Raw genomic sequence first — 24,685 nt, 5'->3', positions numbered from 1 at the left:
TGCACACACACAGAGACACACATACAAACACACATTCTTATTCTTTGAATAAGAATGCCCCATTCCCATAGGCTCACAGATTTGCGTGCTTCTTGTTTATTATTTGTTTTCTTTGTTGTTGCTTGAGATAGCCCCACATTGCCGAGGCCTTGAACTCCTGATTCTCTTGCTCCCCTTTTGAGTGCTGAGATCACAGACGTGTGCCACCATGCTCAGCAGCATCAAGTTATTTAACTTTAAAAAAAATGTGACAGTTTTATTTAGTTGTGTGTACATACATGCACACATGTAGGGAGCCATTGCTACAACATAACCATTTTACAGATGGAAACATTAAGTTCAAGAAGGACAAAGAACTTGAAGAAAATGATTCCTCACTAGCAAGCGTGTAATAAAGAAGATTAGTTTCAGAGCTCAGGCTAGCCCTTCTTCCACATGTGTTCAGAACCTGGGTCAGCCTCTAGATCTGTAAAAGGGAGTCCCCTGGCCCTCCTCTGGGAGGGCTTCCTTCCAGGCCCTCTCCCACTTCCTACCTAGCCAGAAATACCTACCCGGCTCTGCAGCCCTCTGCCTTTTCCATGGACTGTCTCATGGCCCTCTTATCTAGGTAGAGGATATATTGTCCTCTGAGTGACCATGTGTTTGTTACTGTTGGCTCTGCTAGGCCTGGCTGGCGCAGAGTAGATCTCCGTGAATGCTGGGCTTGTTAGGAGCTAGATGTATCAAGGAGCCAGGCCAAGAGCAAAGAACAAACCCGCTGGCAGGCTCAGCTGTCAGCATTCACTCCAGGGCCAACACGCTTGCGTCTCCTCTGGCCAGGGCCTTCTGACCATTCTTCCAGAACCCCCAGTCCTTTGGCCTTGGCTCTCCTGCCTCCTCTCAAAGTCAGCCAGCAGGAATGGAGGTAGAACCCACTCCAGCAGAGTCGGCCAGCCAGAGCAGGAAACCAGAAGCTGTCTCACCTCCTTGATCGATTTATGCAACAGAAATTGATAGATAGGCACTGTGCTCCGTGCCAAGTGCAGATGGGAGCACGGGCCAGCTCTGGCCCCTGGCTTCACTGAGCTTACGTTCCAGTGGGGAACATACCCAATCAAGTAGACACATAAGTAGCTAGACATCAGCTAACTCTCCAGGACAGGAGACAATGGGCTTCTCAGATGAACGAGCTGTTCAAGCACATTAGTCCCGGAAGGCCTCCAGGAGGAGGTGTCTGAGGGGCTCAAGTACGCCTCATAAAGGGGGGCATTCTGGGACCCTCATATGAGCAGCTCTAAGGTGGAAGAGAATAGGCCAGTGTTGCATAAGCACTGAGCAAGATTGGGGCCAGCAAGAAATAAGACTAGGAATCGTGTTTGGATTGTAAAAAGGGCTCTGGTTGTCATCACGAGAATAGCAGGGTGCGGGGGGGGGGGGTGTCTAGGTTTGAGGCTGGGTTGATGCAATGTGCCCTGCCCATGCTATGTTCTCTCCAGCGGCTGTTCAGAACTGATGGCACAGCCAGAGAGAAGCAAGGGAGCTGGGGAGAATCTAGGGGAGAAGGGACATTGCCAGACCAGGGGCTGTAGGTTCAAAGACTCCAGAAATACTTAGCACGTAGAGTCTGGTGGAAGGAAACAAACATCTTTATTACTTGTCTGCAACACCCCGCAGTGGGATGAGTGTTGGGGACACCAGAGAGTTCCGCCTGGGACTGGAAACAGGGGACTTGAGTTCTCAGCTGGGTGTGGGTGTGGGTGTGGGTGTGGGTGTGGGTGTGGGTGTGGGTGTGGGTGGGGTAGCCTGCCCAGTCTCCTGGGAGAATGAGCCCAAGACCAATCAGGATGGATGCTGAAAGGGTGCAGCGGCCTCTGCCATCTCGGTGTCAAGAGACGGTTCTGCAGTTTGAGTACCTGCAGCCTAGAAATGTTTCCCACACTCAACCTCTGGCTAGGAGGCTGCCAAACCACAGGCTTGCAGAGAGACCTGAATATCCGGGACCTTTACCGCCTCCTCTCCCCACTCGCAGGGGCCTGCAAGACTGTCCTGCTGTCCCTGTATCTGTCTCCATCGGCAGGCTGGTGATGCACACCACAGCGATGCACACCCTCAGAGAGGTCCACTATGGCAGCAATATTAAAAAGAGCTTGCTTTCATTAGGGAGAAAAGGGAGCCTTTATGTCTTCTTGACCTATTCGCAAGCACTTTCTGGGTCACTCGGGTGACCTCTGCCTTCTGTCCCACTTTTCTGAAGTGACCGTTTTGCTCCATGGCTTTTTCAAACTCTAATCTTGCGGTCACAGGCTCCTTACAACAGCTCTGGGGACCACAGTTCCATCAAAGTCTGGGAATGGGGTTTGTTGGGGGGAGGGGGCTTTCCAGGGTGATCTTGAACGTCTTTCATGATCAGCAGGGTAGTGAGTTCTAGGTTCTCACCGGGTGCTTCCGGAGGGCATGCTGGGTGGTCCTGGAGGGCGCCGTGGGGAGCAGGTGTTCACCATAGAGGACAGAAATGTTTCCACACTTTGATTATGGGACAACCCTAAATGTTGGTTCAGGCTCTGTTGTTCCACCAGCCATTTATTCCCACTAGAAGCCTGGGGCCTGAGGCGGAGCTGAGGCGTGAGCCGGCTTCTGAGCAGAGCCAGCTGTGCGAAATCTGGGTGAGCAGGCTCTCAGGCCCTCAACCCACTCCATGACCTTGAAGAGCCACCTCTGGTGGTTCTCCCCCTCCTCTGAGTTATTTTTATCCAGCCTGACAGCCCTTGGCTGTGGCAGCGGTCTGGGCTCTGGGAGCCGGATGCAAACCAGGCAGCTCAGATGTCTGGGGCTGAATCCCAAGAGAAAGCCTCTTGGGGGGTTCCACCATCAGGGTCACTGGTCCTCCACACTGGGAACCCTGTGGGAAGGGCTGTAGTTCTGGAGGATGGTGGTGCCTGAGAGACAGGGAGCTGGGTTCTTCTGTTACCTTCCCAACCCTGGCTCCTATCTGAAGCAACTTAGAAGCCTGATAGTGAGGATGCCCTGCCACAGAGCTTCGATTCTGTGGAGAATCCTCCTGGCCTGGTGTGTCAAGCCAGTAGGCGATCATCTGGACAACTGAAGTTGGGATGATGGTAGCTGCAGGCCTTAGAAGTACCAGAGAACAGTTCTGTGTTTCACTGTTGTGGGGTGAGCCACAGAGACTTCTCCGCAGCCCCTGCTCCGTTTCTGTCTTCAGGAAGGGAAGCAGGGAGTACATTCTATCCTGCTGGCTTGGGATGGCTGAATCCCACCGGTCGTCCCGACTGAGGTGGGCTGTGTGTCTCACCTCTTCATTGGAGCAACCTGGCTTTGGACCCACAGTGCCTAAGGGCTCACAAGACGCCACACAACTCCTCTGTGTCAGTGGGAAATGAGACTGAGGCTCTGAGCTCTCAAAAGGCTGCAGGGAGCCAGGTAAGTATCGGGGTCAGTGGTGAGGAGGGTGAGGGAGTGGGGCTCTGACGGGTGAGGAGAGGTGCCTCTGCAGAGAAGCCATTTGAGAAAACAAAACAGAAAACATGACAACCACTTTTAGGGCTTCAGGGAGAGAAAATAAAGAACCTTCCTCATTCCTAGGGGATGGTTGTGGGAGTCAGCTCAGAAAGCCCCAATTTCAGTGATTTCTGATACCCAGGAGTGGTAGAACACTGCTCCCGCAGGCCTCCCCGTTGGTCCCAAAGGAGACGGACTGGAGATAGAACCAGACGCACTGTCATCAGATTTCCCAGCTCCAGGGGCTGCTGGGGAGGAACACGGCAGGATGGGGACTATGCTCCTGGCGGCCCTGACACCTAGGGCTGTGGGTGGAGGGGCAGCTGGCCTCTCAGGAGGGTGGGCTCTCTGGGAGGAAGTCACCCCTCGGCTGGGCAGCAAATTCCGCTGGGCTGGGGGAATGGTACCAGGAACTCTGTGCACTGGTGCGGACCGCAGGGCTGAGATCGGGTAAGGGGGAGAAGAGACATTGGGAAGGACGGGGCCGGGCACTCTTCCCAGGATGGCTAGCTGACTGCTCAGGGAAGGCAAGCCTGGACAGCTATGGAGGAAGGACCAGGGCCACACGGGAAAGGCCAGGGCACCGGTGGTTGTGGGCGAGGGTTCCATCTCTGCTGCATAGCTGTTGAGGTGGGAGAGGAGGCGAATCCGGACGGGGTCTGCATGGCTGCTGGGTCCTTCCAGGACCCCCAGGTATCTTACGACCTCAGTAAGGCATTCCCGAAAACCAATGCTCCGGAAGTCAACAGCCAGGGCTCGGGCATCAAAGAACCCTGTAAAGTAAAGAACCATGAGGCAGTGCCAGGAGAGAAAGCACAGACCTGGGGGGTGGGGGCTAAACCCTCTGTAACCTGCCCCACCTATATAGCCTATCATGACCAAGTGACCTTGGACTTGTCCCTTCTGAGTCCCAGTCTCTCATTAAAAAGCACTAGAAGGGCTGGAGAGGTGGCTCAGTGGTTAAGAGCACTGACTGCTCTTCCAGAGGTCCTGAGTTCAATTCCCAGCAACCACATGGTGGCTCACAACCATCTGTAATGGAATCTGATGCCCTCTTCTAGTGTGTGTCTGAAGACAGCTACAGTGTACTCTTATAAATAAAATAAATAATAAAACTTATAAAAAAGTACTAGAAATCGCACTGCATTACAAAATTTATTGTCTTCACACTTCATGATTAATGCGAAGAAAACCTTGCAGCCAACCTATTTTTTACTAAGCGGACTCCTGGGGAAAGACCGTGACCACAGGAGATGGTAGAATGACCCTGCCTGGAAGGAGGCAGGTCTAAGGAGAGGAGAGAATGACAGCAGCCATCAGAGTAGAAGGCCACTTGAAAAAGGGTCAATTCCGCAGTGGTGGGGTCTTTAGGGGTCATCAGAACTGGGCTGGCATCACAGATCTGCCACTTAAACTGGTCACCTGACCGTGGGCCAGCATCCCTAAGCCTCAGGCTCCTTAGCTTGGACATGGAGGAATAGACTTTGCTGCAGGGAGGAGAGAGGGTGAAGTGGAGTGGTACTCCATGCTCGACAGATGGAAAGGTAGCCAGCAGCTGCTGCACCGAGTCCCTCCTCCAGCTCAGGAGAGTCCGGAATGTACCGTCCCCATCCCCAGCTGCCATCAGGACTCTCTCCGGCCTGATGTCATTGATGCCCGTCCCTAGAGGCATCTGCATCCCCACTGCTTCTGTATACCCGCCCTTTTCTCAAGCACCTTCTGGACAGAGAAAGGGCAGCCTGTACTGGCTCCTGACTGTGGCAGCAAATATCTTGTCCCTGGCTCATGGCTGGGGCCCCTCTGAGGGACAGGACAGCTCAGCAGGAGTGAGGCTTGACTCTGCTGTGTGGTGACACATGTCTCCTGTCTGTGTTTGCTTTACTCTTTCATTTTAAGCATTTATTTCCTTATATGCTTGGAGACCCAGCTTAACGTAGTCCAAGCTGACCTTCAACTCATTAGGTAGTTGAACTTTGAACTTCTGATCTTGCCTCCACCCTCCAAATAGTGGGAGAGCAGGCCTGTGCCATCACGCTTGGTTTATGCCGTGCTAGGAATGGAAGCCAGGCCTTGTGGCTAGTAGGCAAGCACTCTGCCATGTGAGCTACAGCCTCAGCCCCTATTAATTAATTAATTAGTTAGTTTTTAAGATAATGATTCATGTAGCCCACACTAGAGCCTCTCATAAGCTTGAACTCCTCCTGATCCTCCTGTCTCCACTTCTGGAGAACTGTGATTGCCTGTGTGCACCGCCATGCCTGGCTGTGTTGTTCTTTTTAAACAAATGTCTGCTGACTATTACACACTGAGGTATCCACTGAATCCTCATCAACTCTCTTCTACCATGCCCACTTTATAGCTGAAGAAACTCAGAGGCAGAGAGGATAAACCAGTTGTCTTAAGTCACAGAGTTAAGAAGCAGCAGAACCAGGGGTCAAATTAAAAGCCTGACCAGGGCGGCCCACTCCCACACCCCCTCCTTCCTGGTTCTTGTGAGGATGAGGGGAGATAAGGCAGCATTTTAAAGTGCTGCCCACGTGCTAATCACTACTTTCCTTTTAATAGGAGAAGCATGAATATGATTCCGAGCATCTCCCCACTGGATGCCAGGGCTACGAATGTCTTCCTTTGGCAGACTTTTCAAAAGGAGAGCCCGCATTAGAGTTAATTGGGCGGGTCTGCTAAACTTGAAAATTCCTACAATCCAGTCCAGACTAACACTTTCTGGGGTGGCAGTGGGGGGATCCTTCAGAGCAGCCTTCCCCTAGGGGCCACTGCTGAGTTGCTCCAGTTTGAACAACTTAAAATGCCACCGTTGAGGTTGGGGATTTAGTTCAGTGGTAGAGCGCTTGCCTAGCAAGCGCAAGGCCCTGGGTTCGGTCCCCAGCTCCGGAAAAAAAAATGCCACCGTTCTCTTCCAGAAAGATGCTCTTGGGATTTCTATTTTTGTAGCTAAGGCTGGTGGAATATGAAGGCTTGCTGAGGTGGAATCACTAGACACGCCTAGAAGCTTTGAGACAATGTATCCATTCACCTGGAAGGCTTTGAAAAGTCATGCGTTCCATTATTATTTTTTTTTTTTTTGGTTCTTTTTTTTCGGAGCTGGGGACCGAACCCAGGGCCTTGCGCTTCCTAGGTAAGCTCTCAACCACTGAGCTAAATCCCCAGCCCCAACGTTCCATTATTTTAACTGGAGGCAAAGGATGGAATGATTTGTATCTTCCTATAATCCCCTATCCGCTGTGAGCACATCTCCCAGCACTTCCAAGGGTACAACAGCAGTTCAGAAGCTTAGGCCAGTGAGTAGAAACACTAAAAAGATGTCTATGGCTAAAAATCTCAGGGAGGTTCCTCTTTGGGTTCAGGTTGGCTGAAGCCTGGGATGCTATCGAGAATTTGCTTATCTGACCTACCCATCGACCAGGTCTTGCTGGTGAGACTTCTGGAAGCCTGTTACACAGAACAATCCTCTAAGACTGGGAGGAGTTGAACCGAGGAAAGGGTTAGGACAAAAGGAGATATAGGAAATAGTGAGGGAGACAACGGAAGAAGGAAGACAGCTGAGTGTAGTGGCTCATGTCTGTATTCTCTGAATTCTAGCTGATGAGGTTGGAAGATTTGTGAATTCAAGGTCAGTTTGGGCTATAGAGTGAGACCCTTTTCTCAAAACAAACAAGGTTTTCCTTCCTTCCTTCCATAGACGGAGAGCCAGAAGGCCAGTTACAACCTGCTTTGGGCACCAGCTCACCCTTTGCTCCCCAGGGCCCTGCGTCAAAGTACTTGTAATGTGAGTAACTCCCGAGAGAATAGAGCACTGTTACCTGCGCCACCAGAGGCATGGAGCATCTTCAAGTGATCCACGGTCATCTGCAAAACCTCAGCTTTCTCCAGCTTAGAGGAGCCCTGCGGGGAGAGAAGGCAGAGGGTGCAGCCCGAAGTTGATAGCTGTTTCTCACTGCCCTCCTGTTCCAACCAGCATTCACCACCTCCCATTTCCTCCCACTCCCTGGTTACCAGAGCTACTATTTGGTCCAAGCTCTTCAGATCTGAAAGATGGCCGCCAGTCCAGTTCACGCCACAGTCCACCTGTCTGCAGCACTGCTGAGCTGCATAGTAAACTGCCCCCACCCCCAGCCACCATTTGATGGCCTCGATGGAGACCTCTTCTTCTGTAGCCTCCTTTTGTCTTGCCTCTTGGGGGTCTCTGTCTCTTAAAAAAATGCCCCCAGTGATTGTCAGCCCCATACACTGTCTGCTCTTCCCACAGACACTCGTCTACCTCCGTGGCTTCGTCTACCATCACCAGACTCCACTTGCCCTGTAGACCTGCTATCCTGGGAACCCAGGAATCTCCAAGTCCTAGCACAAATCGCTGAGCCAGAGTCCTTGCCCTTCCTCTGTTCTCTCTCGGGAAATGCTTTGTAAACCTCCAGGGAACCTTGGTTCCCGTAGGAAGGGTTCGAATCTCCATACCAGTCCTTTAAATATAGACACCAAGTCTAATCCATGGCTGGCTCTGAGGAGGTTTTAATGAGCAGCTGTTAACTTGCATTTACTGGCCTAAGGGAAGACAGATGATGTGTGACCTGGGCCTTGAGCACATCGAAGGAATCTTTGAAGCAGTCCACTTCCAATTCGACCGTTTGTCTCTCCTCTGTAGTCCCTGTCCCCTACCATGCTCGATGACAGGTGCTCAGTTTCTGGGTGGCCTGTTTCACTTTCAGAGAGTTCTGGAAACATCAGAGCCACATGCTCTGTTTCTGCTCAGACATTTATGTAATCTGGGTAACAGAGTAGCTAGAATCACGTGACACCTCCGTCCTTTGCTTTTCTCACCTGTGCAATGGGCAGAATAATCTCTACTTCTCAGGATCACTTTTAGGATTTAATCCAAAGGAATACAAGTCAGGTATAAAGCCTGAGACACCTTGCTAAACACAATTGTCCATTCCCCTTGTCCCCTGGCCAGTGATAATGAGACATACTTGTGTATGTGTGTGTATGTGTGTGACATACACACACCTTGTATATATGCATGGGGGGTGCATATGTGTATACATGTGGAGGTCAGGAGATACATAGAGTATCAGTCTCTATTGCTTCCGACCTTATTTTTCATTACATTTTTATTGTTTCTATGTAGTCTTTGTATCTGAGTGAATGTACATCCACGTGTGTTCAGGTACCTGCAAAGGCTAGAAGATCTCCTGGAGTTGGGGTCAGGGGTCATATGGAGTAATGGATGGCAATTTAGTCCTCTGGAGAGCATCGTGTGCTTTTGACTGCTTGATCATCTCTCCAGCCCTACATCTAAAAAACTGTGCGTGTACGTGTGCGTGTACATGCCCGTGCACATGCACACTCCTGTATGTCAGACGACAGCTTACTGGCGTCACTTCTCTCCTTCTGGATTGTGAGACCCAGACTGGACTCAAGCCATCACTGTTCCGGCTCCTGGCACCTGCCTGTCTCTCCTCCCAGTGCTGGTGCTCCAGCTGCACACAGCCATGTGGCTGCCGTGGATTTGAACTCAGACCATACGTACCCTCTGTGCCGTCTTCCTACAGGCAGTAGGAGACGCCGTGAGAACCAGACACTGCCTTCTACACACTTGGTAGTGCCTCATACCTGTTTCTCAAAGGCAGTGGGGACCAATCGTCGCAGTTCAGACAGGCTGCTGTTGATGCGGTCTCGGCGCCGTTTCTCTATGATCTGAAAAGTAGTGTGGAGATGTTCTCTGTAGGCATTTCCTCCCACTTCCCAGTGTGCCCTGGCAGACACTGAGTCCTATTTCCCCTAGGATATTTTTTCCTAGGGAGTAAATCTATTCTTTATTTATGGAGGACAAGAACGAGACAATAATTTGCTTAGCGTCACACAGTATAAAGTTAGAGTTGGGATTGGCATTCAGGCCTCTTGTACTTGTACTGGTCTGTGGGGACAATATTCACTGTCCATCAGAACAGGAACCCCCAGCCTCAGCAGTGGTGTAGACCTGGGGGCCTCGGCTAGGCCAGTTGCTGGATCACGAGAACACCAGAATTCTGAAGTTTGCTCTCTTCAGCCACAGAGGCCTTCGTTCACACTATCTGTCTCCCCCCACAATTCTGGCAACAGAATCCTTGTAGCTGGGCAGAAATTATAACCCCTCACTTTTTAGAGTCAGGATATGAAGTTGGGAAAGTCTGACCAAGTCTTCTGGTGAGTGAGTGAGTGAACGAGTGGACTGACTGGCTCTGGCTGGATCCCAGGCCTCTGGATGCTCAGGAAAAGTGTGGCTGGGCACCTCCTGGCTCAAAAGAAAGTTATGCGTTCAGAGGAAAACAGGGCAGAGGGCAGACTACAACAAAAGTATTAACGGGTGGCACTCAGAGTTTATGGAGGGCTGTCTTAGAATAGCCCTTTGGCGGTTGGGGATGTAGTTTAGTTGTAGGCCTCTGGTATGTATGAGGCCTGAATTAACTAAATCCTCAGTACTGTAAAACCCAGGTGTGATGATGCTGGCTGTAATCTCAGCACTTGGGAGGCGGAGACAGCAGGATTAGGAGTTCAAGGGCACCCTCAACTACAAAGTGAATTTGAAAGACAAACAAGTTAGTCTTTTGAAGTAGGTGCCACCTGTCACTCAGAGGAAGAAGCAAGGTATTGGAGGGGAGATGGCATGCCCAGCCTCCAGGAAACTAATGGGCAGAGCTTGGGTTTGAACCTGTGCAGTCAGCTGGGCTGATAGGCACCGCCTCCTGGGATTAAGTGCAAGCCCCGATTGAGCTCCTTAAAGGCTGTTGCACACTCACCCCTCTGCGCTTCTTCCGGGCTTGCATCTGCGAAGGGCTGGGGGTGGTCAGCGGTCTGGCCATCTGGCTGCAGGGGAAGAGAAAGGCTAGTTTCTCAGAGCTGAGGGATCATCTCCCTGGCCTAGGCTGACCTGGGAGGCCCAGCTGGCAACAGGCCCGGAGGGAGTGGGGGAATGGGGTGCGTAAGGGCGGGCTCCCAGGTGGCCACAGTGTCCTAGGCCAGGAAGGGACGCAGAAACGTGCAGGAGAGAAGTCGCCCGCTCTCCCTTTCTCCCCGGAGACCCATTTCTTCAGGGCCAAGACCTCCGTGCTCTTCCAGCTTCCTGCCTGTTAGCCCCTGGTGGCTGCGGGTGGCTCACTTAGCCCCTGCCTCTGTGGGCAGCAAGCCGTCGGGGAACAGCGAACCAAGATGCTCCCTCTCGGGTCCTGCAACCCGATCCCGGGGGCGGGCTGACTGAGGGCGCGGGCCAGCGGCGGCCAGGCCGGGCCGGGCGGGTTAAATTTCAGAGCTAGCCGCTGAGAAGGAGCGTGGAAAGCGCAGATGCCGCCGCTTCCCACGGGCCGGAGCGCCGCCGCCCGCCCTCCACCCGGCCCGCAGCTGCCGCCTCCTCCCACGCGGCGCGGCCGGGGGCGAGGCGGAGGCGGCATCTGGGTCACAGTCTCCTCTCGCGCACGCTCGGGGACATTGCTCTGGCCTCCCAGAAGGCACCGGTCCGGGTATCCTTGCTCTCCCTCCCATGGCCGTGCCTTCCTCTGCATCTCAGGCTGCAATTCCAATAGTTGTATTACAAAGCCTCTAGCCGAGGGGTTTCCTGCCCAGATTTTGATCAGAATAACCACTCCAACTGCTTCCCCTCAGGATGGCTTTTTGCTCCAGCTGCCCTGTCAGCTGGCGGAGGTTCACTGGAGAGCATCTAGGACGCAACCCTACAGATGCTCAGCTCCACAACTTTGGGCAAGGTGCCTCTCCTGCCATTTTGGAATGTCAACAAACATTTCAAACATGACTTTGCCCAACACCTACTCCTTGTCTACCCACGTTCTCCATCTCAGCAAAGGCCCCCCCTCCCCCTCTCCTCTTCCCCCAGCTCTTAGTCCTTGGCATTTTCTTTGATTGAACTCTTTGTCTTCACCTTCCTGGTTAAGACCTGCCTATTCTACATCTATATGGTTTCACCTCTCTCTTCTTGATATCCATGGTCCTCTGTCTATGTCTCTCGCCTGCAGGCTTCCATGAAGAACTGTCTCTTGGGTCCCCTGTAACCTTCTGTATTGCCACTACCATGAACTAGTGATCGTTTAAATGCAAACTTGATCTTGTCCATCTTAAATCTCCTCTGTGGCTTCTCAATGCTTTTAAGATCCATCATTTGGGGCTGGAGAGATGGCTCAGCGGATAAGAGCACTGACTGCTCTTCCAGAGGTCCTGAGTTCAAATCCCAGCAACCACATGGTGGCTCACAACCATCTGTAATGGGGTTCAATGCTGTCTTCTGCTGTGTCTGAAGACAGCGACAGTGTATTCATATAAATAAAATAATCTAAAAAAAAAAAGAAAAGAAAAAAAAAAGATCCATCCTTTGGTTGGTCCAGCTGGTTCCTGTCACCTCTTGGTTCTGATTGTCTCTTGCTCTGCATGCTCCAGCCTGTGAAAGCACGATAACTATCCTACATTTGCCTGTGCGTTCTGGGCTCTAGGAATCTCTGGTCCAGCCTATCTCCTCACCACAAGTTTAACCTCAACTGTCCTTCAGATTGCCACCAAACATCACCGCCTTTAGGAGCTCCTTCCTGCCCCCCCCCTTTTTACGATTACCAATCTGCTAGATGTCCCTGGTGTTTACTTTCCCAGACTCCTGCACCCACCGAATCCATGTTGACTTATTGCTTTACTTTTGCATGATTATTTGATTAATGCTCATCTCTCTCCGACGGGCCCAGGAGTGTGGAGCTTGTCTGTTTCACTCACTAGTGTAGCTCAGGTCTTCAACGAGTGTGGGACAGGGGGGATCTCATGGTAGGATTTCTTCCTCTCTTGTCTTTACTGTCACAGACAATGTAGCTACCACAGAAATCTGCCTTCTGGGCCTTTGTGGGATGGGGTGTATGTGGCTCCCCAGGAGGGTCTGAGCTTATGTGACTATCTCCATGGCATCTGAGGTTGGGACATTTTCATCAGTGCCTCATGGAAAGGTGGCTTCAGGAGAGAGCATATATCACACGCCTCAGGCTTGTTCCAGGCACATCTGGAAAAGGGTATCACTCGTCCTCACATCTGGACAAACAGAGTTGCTCAGAGGCCTGTGAAAACCCCTGGGAGGCAGGGCCCTGTGAGCCAGAGCTGAGATCTGAGGGGCAGCTTGTTTGCAAAGCGTCTCTGGTTCACTGGGGACAAGCTCTAAGAGCCAAGGTACATAAGAAACACAGCCTTTGTTTCCTTGGCAGTATAAAGCGTCTCTCTGGGTATTGGGTTAGCCTTGCGCACGTCACTGCCTCTCAGTCTGATCCCTCCTCAGGGACCATCTGTCAGAGGCTGACACAGCAACACCCAGCTTCAGGGCCAAGTGCACTTTCCCTCCAAGTCCCACCTTTCCCCAGTCTCTTGGTCAATTCAACCCTGCCGCACAATCTGCCCCTTCCTCTAAATTTCCCAGGCGAATCTCACCTTACAGTTTGCTTGGCACCACTGCCAAGCATCTCTCCTCTGGGTTTTATAAAAGTCCATTTTCCAGATGAGGAAACTGAGCCTCGGGGGGCCAGAGTGGCTCATCCAGCCCACACAGCTGCTCAAGGGCAAACCATCATGGGAACTTATCTTCTGGCTCCCAACTCAGCATTGTTTTTCTTCTTAAGTCTGACTTCCTGTCTGTCTGACTAGTCCTCCAATCCCCTTATCCTTGAGGCTCTCAGCCAGAGCTCACCACAGCCTGGGATCTGGCTCTGATAATGAGAGGAGAGCTGGGAGATTCTCCTCTGAGGGTCCAGGGAGATCTTCATGGCCCCAGAAAGATGTGAGCTCCAGGATCTCTGAGGGCTTCCTGCAGCCCCTCAGTGGAATTCCAAGTTAGTCTCTTCAGGTAGTGTGGCTTTCTAAGTGGTCTGCCTGCCAGTCCTGAACACCCCTAATCCCAACTCTACCGGGAACTCCCCTGTGGGGGACCCTTGGAGGTGACTCCATTCATTTAGTGTCAAGCCAAGGCATGCTCTGATGGACGGTCACACAGACCTAAGACCATTTGTAAAATGAGAACACCCAGAGAGGAAAAAGGACCTTTGGCCAGCCACACAGCAAACAGAGGGGAAAATTCAGAGTCACATCCACTACCTTATTAAAAACCACTATTTCATGTGTTTGAGTATTTTGCCTGCACGTATGTCTGTGGCAGAAGAATACATTGGGTCCCCTAAAACCTGGGTTACAGGCAAGTTGAGCTGCCAAGCTGGTGCTAGGACTCAATCCCAGAAGAGTCAGCCCGTGCTCTTAACCACTGGGCCATCTCTCCAGCCCCACACCTACTGGTTTTCGATTCAGCGTTCTTGCCAAGGTATCTCAAATATGCACCATCCCGCCATGTCTGTCTTGTGGGCTGCACTGTCTGTTCTAGACAGCAGCACATATCCATTTGTCTCTTATGTTGCACAACAGAACTTAGGGAAAACAATCATTTCAGGGGGAGGGATGTGGCCGATGCAGAGTTGAGACTCACGCCTCGTAATGCAGTCTTATGACTTCTAGTTTTTCCATCGAACCTCGCTGCCTCATGAATGGCACCGTCCCCACAGTGTGGCGACACTTATTAGAACCCACCGTGTGCCAAAGCAAGGAGCCACGTGCTGTATGTAGATGACAGCCTCACACAAGCTTTACGCTCACCTTTTTTTTTTTAAAAAAGAGAAAACCTTCGGTCCAGGAAAGGGTAAAACGTCACTTAACACAAGGAAGTGGTGGGGAAGGACTCAGGTCTCCCTGACTTTAAAGACTACCAGGTGCCTTGAATATTGAAGGAACGGCACGTAGACCCTGACTCCCAGGCTGACTCCCAGAGCTGCTCGTGAACTATTTGAAGATGGCTGTCTTCGGTGCGGATCCAGACTGTTTCAGGGGGCCAAGTTCACACAAGAGCGCTGTGGGTGACTCCCATGGATGGAACAGGGTGCTAGTACCACCGGGAAGATGTCCCTCGGTGACACCAGAACACACCATGCATGTCCCCTTTGGTCTCACAGCTCTGAGCCCGAGGGATTGTGTACGACTTCTGACCCCCAGAGTCTGCCTGCCCTAACCCTTTGGCCCCTGCCACAGTTTCTCTGGCTTTCTTTGTATATGAAACCCTTCTTCTCTGAGAATTCCCTGAGGGCAGAGGCTGGGCAGGATACATCTGGGCTTGGATGTCCAGTCCAGCGTCTAGGCCACAGCAGGCATCGTTCAGTGGTCTCTGAATCGAAGCATTTATGTCTGCTGGGGGGAGGGCCCTTTGGGATGTGCTACAAAGAAGCATCTATAAGTCAGCCTGCCAGATGTCCAGCTGCTTTCCCTCCTGGGCGCAGTCTGGTCTTCTAGACCAGATCCTAACAATGGGCTCTGGTTAAAAACGATAAAAAGATATAGGGAGAAATCCCGCAGTGACCCTTTACACCTTAGCCCTGATGCGACCGCCACCAGGAAGCTGTTATCATCACCGGTGGCTGTGAGTGGCCTTTCCCACTTGGGGGCCCTCAAAGCCCACACTCTTACTCCTCCATCCCTTCAGAATCACTGTATCCCCAGGCAGGTACCGCTCTGGCTGTAGTATATTCATGAAGGACAGAAGTCTGTCTGATCCACCTCAGCTCTCTCTTTTTTTTTTTTTTCTTAGTTCTTTTTTTCGGAGCTGGGGACCGAACCCAGGGCCTTGCGCTTCCTAGGCAAGGGCTCTACCACTGAGCTAAATCCCCAACCCCCACCTCAGCTCTCTGGCATTGATTTGTACTCTGGTCCTTGAAGACCTGATGGCATTGAATTTGAGATCCTCTGTTCTCCATCACCGTGGGGTGCTGGGCCCCTCCCTATCAGCATAAACAGGCTTTGAGAATTATTTCTCTAAATAGTGGTTTCTGCTAAGCAATTTTTAAAGGATCTACATAAGGAACTGTGTTATACATCTCCAGCCTAACCTGGAAGATTTGAGGATCACACACACACACACACACACACACACACACACACACACACACACACACAGAGAGAGAGAGAGAGAGAGAGAGAGAGAGAGAGAGAGAGAGGGAGAGAGATATTAGAGAGATTAGCCCTCCTCTACCCCTCCCCTTTTTTAGATAGGGTCTCACTAAGTCAAAAGGTACCCCTAGCTACTTATAGAGATCTGCCTGCCTCTGCCCCCTAAGTGCTAGTATTAAAGGCATATATCCCATGCCTAGCTGTGGCCTCTTAGAAAAAATAACAGTGTGGTGGTGCATGCCTTTAATCCCAGCATTTGGGAGGCAGAGGCAGGTGGATCTTTGAGTTTGAGGCCAGCCCAGTCTATAGAATGAGTTCCAGGACAGCCAGAGCTACACAGAGAAACCATAGAGAAAAACCAAAACAAACCAGAGAACTCATTCTATATATGTGTGCATGCGCCGGGCATGTTCACGGTGGTCGGAGACAGTGAGGTTTAGTAGAGCAAGAGAGACGAGCTGCTTCAGAAGCTGGTTCCTTTCCATTCCTATCCTATTCTCCACGTGGGAACAGGGAAACCAAAGGCTCAAAACTGCATGGTGACAGGGTTCTTGGCTAGTATGCACCAGGCTCTGGATCGAGTCCCTAGCACTGAATAAAGAAAAAGGGGGAGAGAGAAGAAGGAGGGGGAGGAAGAATGAAAAGAAGAAAGGAAAGGCCTTATAAGGTGAGTTGGTGGCAGCTGTGGGTTGGGCGGCAAGGGCCTAAAGACTCTTTCAGTGAGAGCCTGACACCACACATTCACCGTGAGCCACTGCTAAGGCCTTGACATTCCTCCATTTGGTTTTTATACCCACTATGAAACTGGCCTTATTTATACCCATTTTATAGATCAGAAAACTGAAGCTTATGGAGTCATAGAGCTGAGAGGCAGCAAGGATTGTACCAATCCAATTTGTTCCCCAGGGTTTAGAAGTTAGATTAGTTAACAAAAGTGGAACAACACTGCCAACTTGGGTGGTTTGGGGTGAAGGGGTACCAACGATTGGAGTCTAGGCTTTTACAGATTGGCTATTTTCTTCAGTATATAAACCCAAATCCCAGTATGCTCAAAGGGAAAAGGACACCCCAAACCAGTCCTTTTTGTGTGCCATATGAAAACCGTTTCCACAGAAGAGTGAAATGGGGGAAGCTCACTCAGATGTCTTCATAGGAGACAAATTACAGGCCAACCTTCTATGAAGGTTTCCTAAGGTCTGCAGGAAAACTTCTCAGGGGCCTTCCTGGGAGTAGCCAAATGACATAATATCCTCCAGCTGAACTGTCCTTCCATCCCAGCGTCCTGAACTATAATTGGTTCAGGGTATTATGGTTCATAGTATCCAGGAACCCGCCGCGCTGGTGCTATGGACACACTGGAGACGCTGCACACGCCCCCGCACCTTGGCTGACACCTGCGGGCTGCGCATAAACCTGAGTGTGCTGGATTCTCTCACCCCGACAGCCCTCGCCCCACCCTGTCTTACCTAAGATCGTTCTCCTGACCCACGTCGATGGGTCCATCAGACTCGCCGTCGGAGCCACTGGGCGCCCTGGGCCGCTTCATGGCGAAAGCTGGCTGCGGGGTCCCAGCCCTGCGATCCCTGGAGTTGGTCTCTGGGCCCCGCCTCAGCCCCGCCCCGGCCCAGGAGCCAACGCCGCCCTTTCCCAGGGCCCTTTCCTGCACCGCAGCCCAGGGCGCCCCGGCGCCCCCTCGCCCCCGCGGTGACGCGCCACCGAACCGTGGGAAGGCCCCGGGCGGTCACCGCCCCCATCGGCCGCTGGGAGGTCCGGCTCCGCTCCACCGGCGCTGCCTGGGCTGGCGCGCTGGGTGGCCTTGGGCAGGTGCCCTGGGAGGCCCCACGGGGAAGCCCAGAGAATTCGGATCTGTCCCCAGTTCTGTGCGACAGACTTAGCTCTGCCGTGCCTCAGCTTTTTATAAGGGACAGACCTGCACTTTCCTGCTCTAGGGCGCCCAAGGCGGGCAGATAGGTTTGGAAAGGTTACTGGCAGTGCCTGTGACCTCTTGGAAGTATTTCCTCAGTCTCTCCTTCCATAGGGGACCAAAGTGTGCGTGTATGGGGGAGGGAGGGCACGCGCTGTGGGATGCTCAGAACTTCGAAGTCCTTTGGTGAACCCCAAAAGGGGTGGCTGCTGCTCGCCAGCTGAGAAGGATGGAGGAGGGGAGATAGGGTCTCATAGAGCCCAAAGTGGCGTTGAACTTGATGTGGAGCAGAAGATAATCTTGAACTACTGATCCCTGACCCTTCTGCCTTCTCATCTTCTGCTGACTTCACAGAGGCCAAGATCTTTGAGCTTCCCATCTTGTAGGAGGCAGCACAGAAAGGGAGAAGATAGGTAGGGTGTGGTGGTTGGTGGGGTGTCCCTGGGAGACACCCCAGTTCCTTTAATGACACCTATCCTGGCAGGCATCAGGGAGAGGGAGAGGAAAGGAGCCTTCAGCTTCTCTTTCTGGGGGAGCCTGTCTGACAACAGACAAAACTAGCAGTCATCCTCCTAGGTCTCGGTACTCAGAGAAGTGCAGAGGGAAACTGAGGGCAAATTCTCCAAGATGGAGACGGTAGAGATGGGTGTGCTGGGCCGGCGACCAGAGGAGTTCTTTCCTTTTGTCCTGCTCACTGGGGTAGGCCCAGAAGACAGCCAGTTTTTGGTGTAGGTAAGTGGGGTTGGTCCCCTGAGTCTGTTTACACTTTCACCATAGTAACATCCGCTTGCAGACACTTCCTGATAGAAGAGAACAGGCTTCTTGCCATTCCGGCCCACACATAACCACATGGCCAAGCATAGAAACTCATGCATATAGATGAAGAGATGTGATTAGCATGAATGGCCGGTATCGGGAAACTGCTGGCCACCCCAGCCGCACGCACCAATTCTCCCGTTCCAAATGCCCTCAGCACTCACATAATTTCTGTGGGCACATGCCAAAGCAGTGGGAACCTCAAACAGTGTAGAGATTGCCCAATGCACGCACTGGGCCTTTCCTAGAAAGGCAGCTACTGGTTCCACGTGATTGGCTGAGAGAGCAAGGGTTGGCGGATTTGCAGGGGAAGGTAAGGGCTCTGTGGTGGCCATGTTCTCGAGAGAGGTCCCAGGTCCCCAAAATACACTGCCCAGTTAAATAGGGAATACTGAGTTTGGAAAAAAGATCTAAATTTGGAAGCCATTAAGTAATAGACGGCCTTTAAAGCTGTGGGAGAGGACAAATGGGTGGAGGCGGAGCCTGTTGTTACTATTCGGTGAGTACTTCTCACGGCAGCTAGAAAGGTCAGTGGTTCTCAACCTTCCTAATGCAGGTCCTCATGTTGTGGTGACCCCCAAACAGAAAATTATTTTCATTGCTACTTCATAACTGGAATTTTGCTACTCTTACGAATCATAATGTAAATGTCTGTTGTTTTTCTATGGTCTTGGGCAACCCTTGTGAAAAGGTCGTTTGACTCCCCAAAGGGTCTCAGGATGGGACCCACAGGGTGAGAACTGCTATTCTAAGTGTTCTGTCATTTTTAATTCCTTTAACCCTTAACTATCCAAACGAGAGGAGATGGGTAGAGTAACTCAGGCCGAAGAAGAAGAGCTGGTTTCTCACAGGGCAGGTTGATTTCAGAGAGAAATAAGTTGGCTCTGTTACCTTACAGAGCTCCCAGACATTAGGCTTGGTAATCTAGCATCAGCCTAGTGCTGTCCCAGGAGCACAGCGGCTTTCAGACACATGCCTGAAGAACCTTAAACCAGACTGATTGCAACACAGCAGGAGTTCTAAAACTCGCATCTATTCATTTAGTCTGTGCACATGTACCAATATATGTGCATAACACACACACACACACACACACACACACACACACACACACACACGTGTGGTGTGCCTGCGGCGGTGCAAGAAGAGACTGTAGGAATTCATTTTCCCCTCCCACCGCACAGGTCCTAGGGTTTCGACTCAGGTTGTCAAGTTTGGTCAAATCCAATTAATTCAAATTCATATATATATATATATATATATATATATATATATATATATATAATGCATACATTTTAATTCAGCTATTTTCTTTTTTTCCTTCCTTATTTTTTTTATTATTTATTTCCTTCCTATTCTTTTTCCCTATTTTTAATGTCAGTATGTAGCCCAAGCTGATACTGAACCCAAGAGCCCCTAGCCGCAGCCTCCCGATTAGAGATGTGAGCCATTATATCTTGCTTTCTTTCTGCCCCCACTGTGGCTCCTAGAACACCTTTGTATATACAGCTTCCGTGATGTTCTGATTGGCTCGTGCTAACCCAGCACAGGCCTTCTCAACCTTGGTACTACTAATATTTGGAGTTGGGTAACTGCTGCTTGGGGCTATTCTGTGGCCAATAGAATGTTAACTAACCACTTCCCACTAGATGCAAGCAGACTTTTCTAGAAAATCTGCAGATAACACCAAACGGGAAAAATGGCCCCCCATTGAGTTGCACTGCTCAAAGCAACTCCTTACAGTCGAGTAAAACCTGCAGATCAGGGGTCACTCGCACCCAACATAAAATTGAAAACTTACTTAAAGCATTGGTGTGTGTGTGTGTGTGTGTGTGTGTGTGTGTGTGTGTTTTTAAAAAGAAACACCAACAACTCTACTGCATAGTTCTTGAGTGTGAACCTTGTAGAAACAGCGTCGTGTGTCAATGTAAAAGGCTGGACACACCTGAAAGGCTCGAGAGAAGACTCACCAGACCAGGTTGCTAGCGAGTAGCCTGGGAAAGGGGAATACTCAGAAGGCTGGGAGAACCAAGAATGCTCAGCGGGAGCCCAAAGAATGCTGCCCGGACTTGGGCGTGATCCTTTCAAATGCCACCAGAGCATGTCACCTCCCACTGAGCATCACCCAGACTTCCCACCACATCCTGAACCAATCGCTAGCTGCTCTTCATGCGTCTGCACAGGGCCAGCGCATAATTTATCATCTCAACTTCAGCATCTGTAAGATTGAAGGGGGGCAATACCAGTACTGATTCCCGAACAGTCCAGGGTACACAAGGTATGGCCGCCTAATGAGTACTTGTCCCTAGGTATCTCTCTAGCTTCATCCCCAGCCAGTTTCTGCCTTGCTTCTGCAGAGACCCCAGCCTTCCTGCCTTCCTCCCTGCTGGTGCTCCATGCTTGTCCCTGAGTCTGAGCCTTGGATATGCTGATGTCCCTTCCCAGGATCTTCTCTTGTGTCAGGTCACATCAGGTCTTCCTCCATCTGCTGTCTTACTCTTGCTGTCACATCCCCAGAGAGGACTCTCCCAACTACCCCCAAAGTAGCCACCAGCCCCCCATCAGTCTATGCCTTCTACCTCTCCATATTCTTTCCACAGCGTCCAACAACGTAGTTTACATTCTATTTTCTGCGTCTATTTACTTACTGTCAATGCCCCATAAGAAGGGAAACCGATTGGCAACAGAGGCGTGTGTCTTGTATCTATTACTGAGTGGCCAGCGTCTGGGGCCATGGATGGCACGTAATGGTAGGTGTGTAGTAAATGGGCTGTCAGAACTCTAGCTTGAGAAGCAAGGCTGGAACTGTACACTAAGCCAGGGCAAGAGAAAGGAGGAGTCTAGCTAGGGTCTGTTTGTTTTTGTTTTGCTTTAAGATGGGTAGGCACTAAAAATGGCTTCCAAGCTGAGCATGGTCGATCTCTATGAGTTCGAGGTCAGCCTGTCTACACGGCAAGTTCCAGGCCAACCAGCATAGAGACAAGGGAAGTGTGGAGAAGAGCAGTCCTTTCCCCGTCTCCCTCCTCTTAGACTGAGACTTTCCACTACTCCAACGCTCCCCCAGATTCACCCCTCTGCTTGCTTCTGAGTTCGTCTCCAACAGATGTCTCCTGCAGTGTGTCAGACAGTCGCTCTGCTCTGGCCCTGAGCAAGTAGGAGAGACTCAGGGACAGGTTTCAGCTCTGCTGGTGATTTCTCAATCTCCAAAGCTACCCTAGGTCAGTCCCATCTCTCTCAGATCACCAAACAGATGTAGCCCAGGCTCTAAATGGTTAGCTTCCATGTGTGCCTTACATGGAACCAGCTTTCCAGAACCCTCTGCTGGGCTGACCATGGGGCCTCTCACGCTGTGGGGGAAACGGATCTCAGGGTGGGTGTGAGAGATGCTTTGGCAGCAGCTGGTAAGTTAAGGATTGTGCAATAATTTACGTCTGTCTTGGGGACAGCTTTGGAATCCCCATAAAAGCAGGAACTGTGCCGGTCGCTGTTAACTCCCACCGTCTGGCAGAGTCTGGCACATCGTAGGTGTTTGGTACAGGCTGGCTGAATGTCTAGTGATTAGACAGAAATGGGAGGGTCCCTGAAAGTCTCTACCTTTTCTGTGGACAAGACAGTGCTGGAATCCCTGGGGAGACAGCATAATCACGGCCAGGACTGTCCCTTCGTCTTATCTTTGAACCATGTGGCTTCTATGCTGTGCCTTGCCGCTCTGGTCCCTTTGTATCTGAGGCATTGGAATCTCCAGAGCAGCAGGAATACTTCCCAGTGCACATAGTGGAACTGGTTTTCATGCCTATAAAATGGGCTAGTGATGAAGCTCTTGCTGCTGTAGGCTTGTGGGGATGAAATGCCCCTTACGGTCAGCCTTTGTCTCTATGTGTCATCTCCCTAGGTGACTCGTTCACACCACTGGCCTCACCTCCTACAAGCCAGTCAGTCATCCTCGAATTTGTGTCTCTTGTGAGGCCTGAGATTTAGGCCCGTGTACCTCACTGTGTAGTCTCTTCTTACTCATGCTAAGTTAGGGCACTCTATGGCTGCCCTGACCTCCCCAGACTCTCTGTGCCAAGGCCCAGATGTCAGTTTCCTAGTGGCTGCTTTTCTACTCTGTGTTCCAGCCTGAGAACACCATGAGCTTCCTTGTCTCACCCCCTGACCCCTGCTCATCTCAGGCCCTTCCTGCCCTCCCCCCCCCTCCTGGGACCCATCAGAGCTCACTCTCCACCTCCACAGCTGCCACCACAGCTGGTCATTGACGGAATGCGCAGCTGCTGGGAGCCACATGTGTGGAACAGGCAGTGCACAGCTTCCCCTGGGGCTGGTGGGGATGAGAGCGAGACCATCTGTCTTTGTCTGTTTGTCTGTCTATAACATAGACACATGAACACACACACACACACACACACACACACACACACACACACGCTGTCTCTTTTCTGTGCGATGTGGGGGACAATATGAGACTTGATCCTTTTTTAGCCCTGGACCATAGAGGTCATGATGTCCCCTGGGAGGACTCCTGAGAGTGACCTGAAGCCCTGATACTGGATGTTCAGCCACGTCCCCCTCCCATGTTGAAAGAGCACACGTCCTGAGATGGCCGCTCGGAGCTGGAACAGCCTTCAGAACCTCCCCAGCTTCCCCAGGCCCTAAGGGACAGCCTTCTGTGGAGGAAGCCAGCGGCTCCAGACACATTCCAGAGCCCCCTTGGCAGCACCCAGGGGCTCTGGAGCAGCCTCGGCCTGGGGTGGTGCCAATAGCATCTGTCCTGGTTCCCACACTCTGGCCCAGCTGGAATCTCACAGGTTTCTCTTCCATGTGTGCATGATGTCAGCAGGACCAGGACTGTGGGAGGCAGGGAAGGGCTTAGCCTCCTGAAGTCAGATGGCCGTGGGAGTGGGGTAGGGATAGAGGGAGAACCTGGTCCTTACCATGCTCACACACGATGACAGATGGCTCACTCCCTGGCTCTCGGACCTAGCTGGGTCCCTGAAACTTGCCAACTCTCCTCAGACCTGGGCCTTATCTGCAGCCTGGGAGGAAAGTACTTTTCTGTGTACAGACTTTCTGGTATGGCCCTTTTCCCACCACCTCAGGATTTTGCTATGCAGCTCAGGCCGGCTTTAAACTTGTCATCCTTTCTCCTTAGCATCCCTGAGAGCTGGGATTATAGGTGTGTACCACCCCAATAATTAAGTCCTACCACCATAATTAAATCCTTTTTCTTTTTTGGGGGGTGGTGATGGTGGTGGTAGAGAGTGCAGGGTCTCATGTAACCCAGGCTGGTCTTTAACTACCTGTGTAGCTGAATTTATGATCTTCCGGCCTCCACTTCTCAAGTACTAAGATTACAGGTGTGTTCTACTGTGCCTTGTTTTATGCTGGTGACCAAACCCAGGGCTTTGTGCATGCCAGTTAGGAACTATGTAAACTGAGCTCCATTCCCAGACCATCAAGGAATCCTTCCTTCCAATTTATGGTTTGTGTGTGTCTGTGCGTGTGTGCCTGTGTGTATGTAAGTGCACACACGTGTGCCTGTGTGTATGTAAGTGCACACATGTGTGGAAGTGAAAGAACAACTTGCAGTTGATTCTTTTCACCACATGAGTCCTGGGCATCCGGCTTGGCAGTGAGTGTCTTTACCTGCTAAGTTGTCTTGCTGGCCCCAAATCAAATCATTCCTCAAGGCCCCAGAGCAGCCATTTCTGCCTTTGTCCACCAAGGTTCAACCCCACTGGGCACATGGAGTAAAACCATTCCAGGACACGAAAGTCAGCACCAGGGTCTGGGTTAGGACCCAGCCAAAGGCTTTCTCCAATGCCTCCAAACTCCCTCTCTAATGCTTTTATATGGAGCCCAGGGGTGGTGAGAGTTCAGGCCTTGGGAAGTAGATGCTATGGCTGAAGTTGGAGCCTATCGGGTCCTTTGTGTTGTCAGGGAAACCACACTTCTACTTCGCTTCTTAGTGATGATGGAGACCTTTAAGAATATAAGCCCCAGTCGTGTGCTCTCTTGAGTGTAGCCAGACATGGGTCAGTGGCCCAGGAAGGTCAATGTTAGCACTTCTAGGAGACAGACGCCAAGTCCAGCCAGAAGGACAAGATATTTCCTGGAGATCCAGCTTGGGAGGGTAGATGGGAGGGAGAGAGTGACGGGTGGAATACCCTGGAGCAGTTTCCATGAGATTAAAACCTTCCATTTTGGAGGGAAGTTTGTTCAGATACAGGATGTTCTAAGGGGAGGCGAAACAGTCCATTCTACGGGGCAGTGCTCCTTAGACAAGCTAAGCTGCCGAGAAGGGGCCAAGACCAGCCAAGCCACCTGGAAGAACACACCATCTGAGCTGTCTGGAAGAGGCAGAGTCCAGCCCAGCTGCCTGGAAGATCCTCAGACCAGAACAGCTGCCTGAAAAAGTCATCCCCTCCCCCACGCTGAGCTGGG

General features: G+C 51.4%; 1 protein-coding gene and 1 long non-coding RNA gene across 2 annotated transcripts; one reads left to right on the top strand and one right to left on the bottom strand.

The window, feature by feature from the left end:
- Positions 1-234: 234 nt before the first annotated feature.
- On the bottom strand, positions 235-17,361 carry Heyl (hes-related family bHLH transcription factor with YRPW motif-like). Its single transcript, NM_001107977.1, is given in 5 exon segments — positions 235-4,268; positions 7,317-7,398; positions 9,124-9,207; positions 10,290-10,356; positions 16,971-17,361. Coding segments are annotated over 5 exon segments (981 nt in total). The 5' UTR covers positions 17,051-17,361; the 3' UTR covers positions 235-3,600.
- LOC108351027 (uncharacterized) lies at positions 2,798-9,401 on the top strand. Its single transcript, XR_015620480.1, has 2 exons — positions 2,798-3,417; positions 7,196-9,401. It is a non-coding gene; the product is annotated as an uncharacterized LOC108351027 (long non-coding RNA).
- Positions 17,362-24,685: the final 7,324 nt, after the last annotated feature.

This window comes from Rattus norvegicus, chromosome 5 (genome assembly GCF_021556685.1).
Source record: "Rattus norvegicus strain SHRSP/BbbUtx chromosome 5, alternate assembly SHRSP_T2T, whole genome shotgun sequence".
Taxonomy (NCBI): domain Eukaryota; kingdom Metazoa; phylum Chordata; class Mammalia; order Rodentia; family Muridae; genus Rattus; species Rattus norvegicus.
The sequence above is the reverse complement of the archived record's forward strand: the minus strand, read 5'-3'. Positions and strand labels throughout refer to the sequence as shown.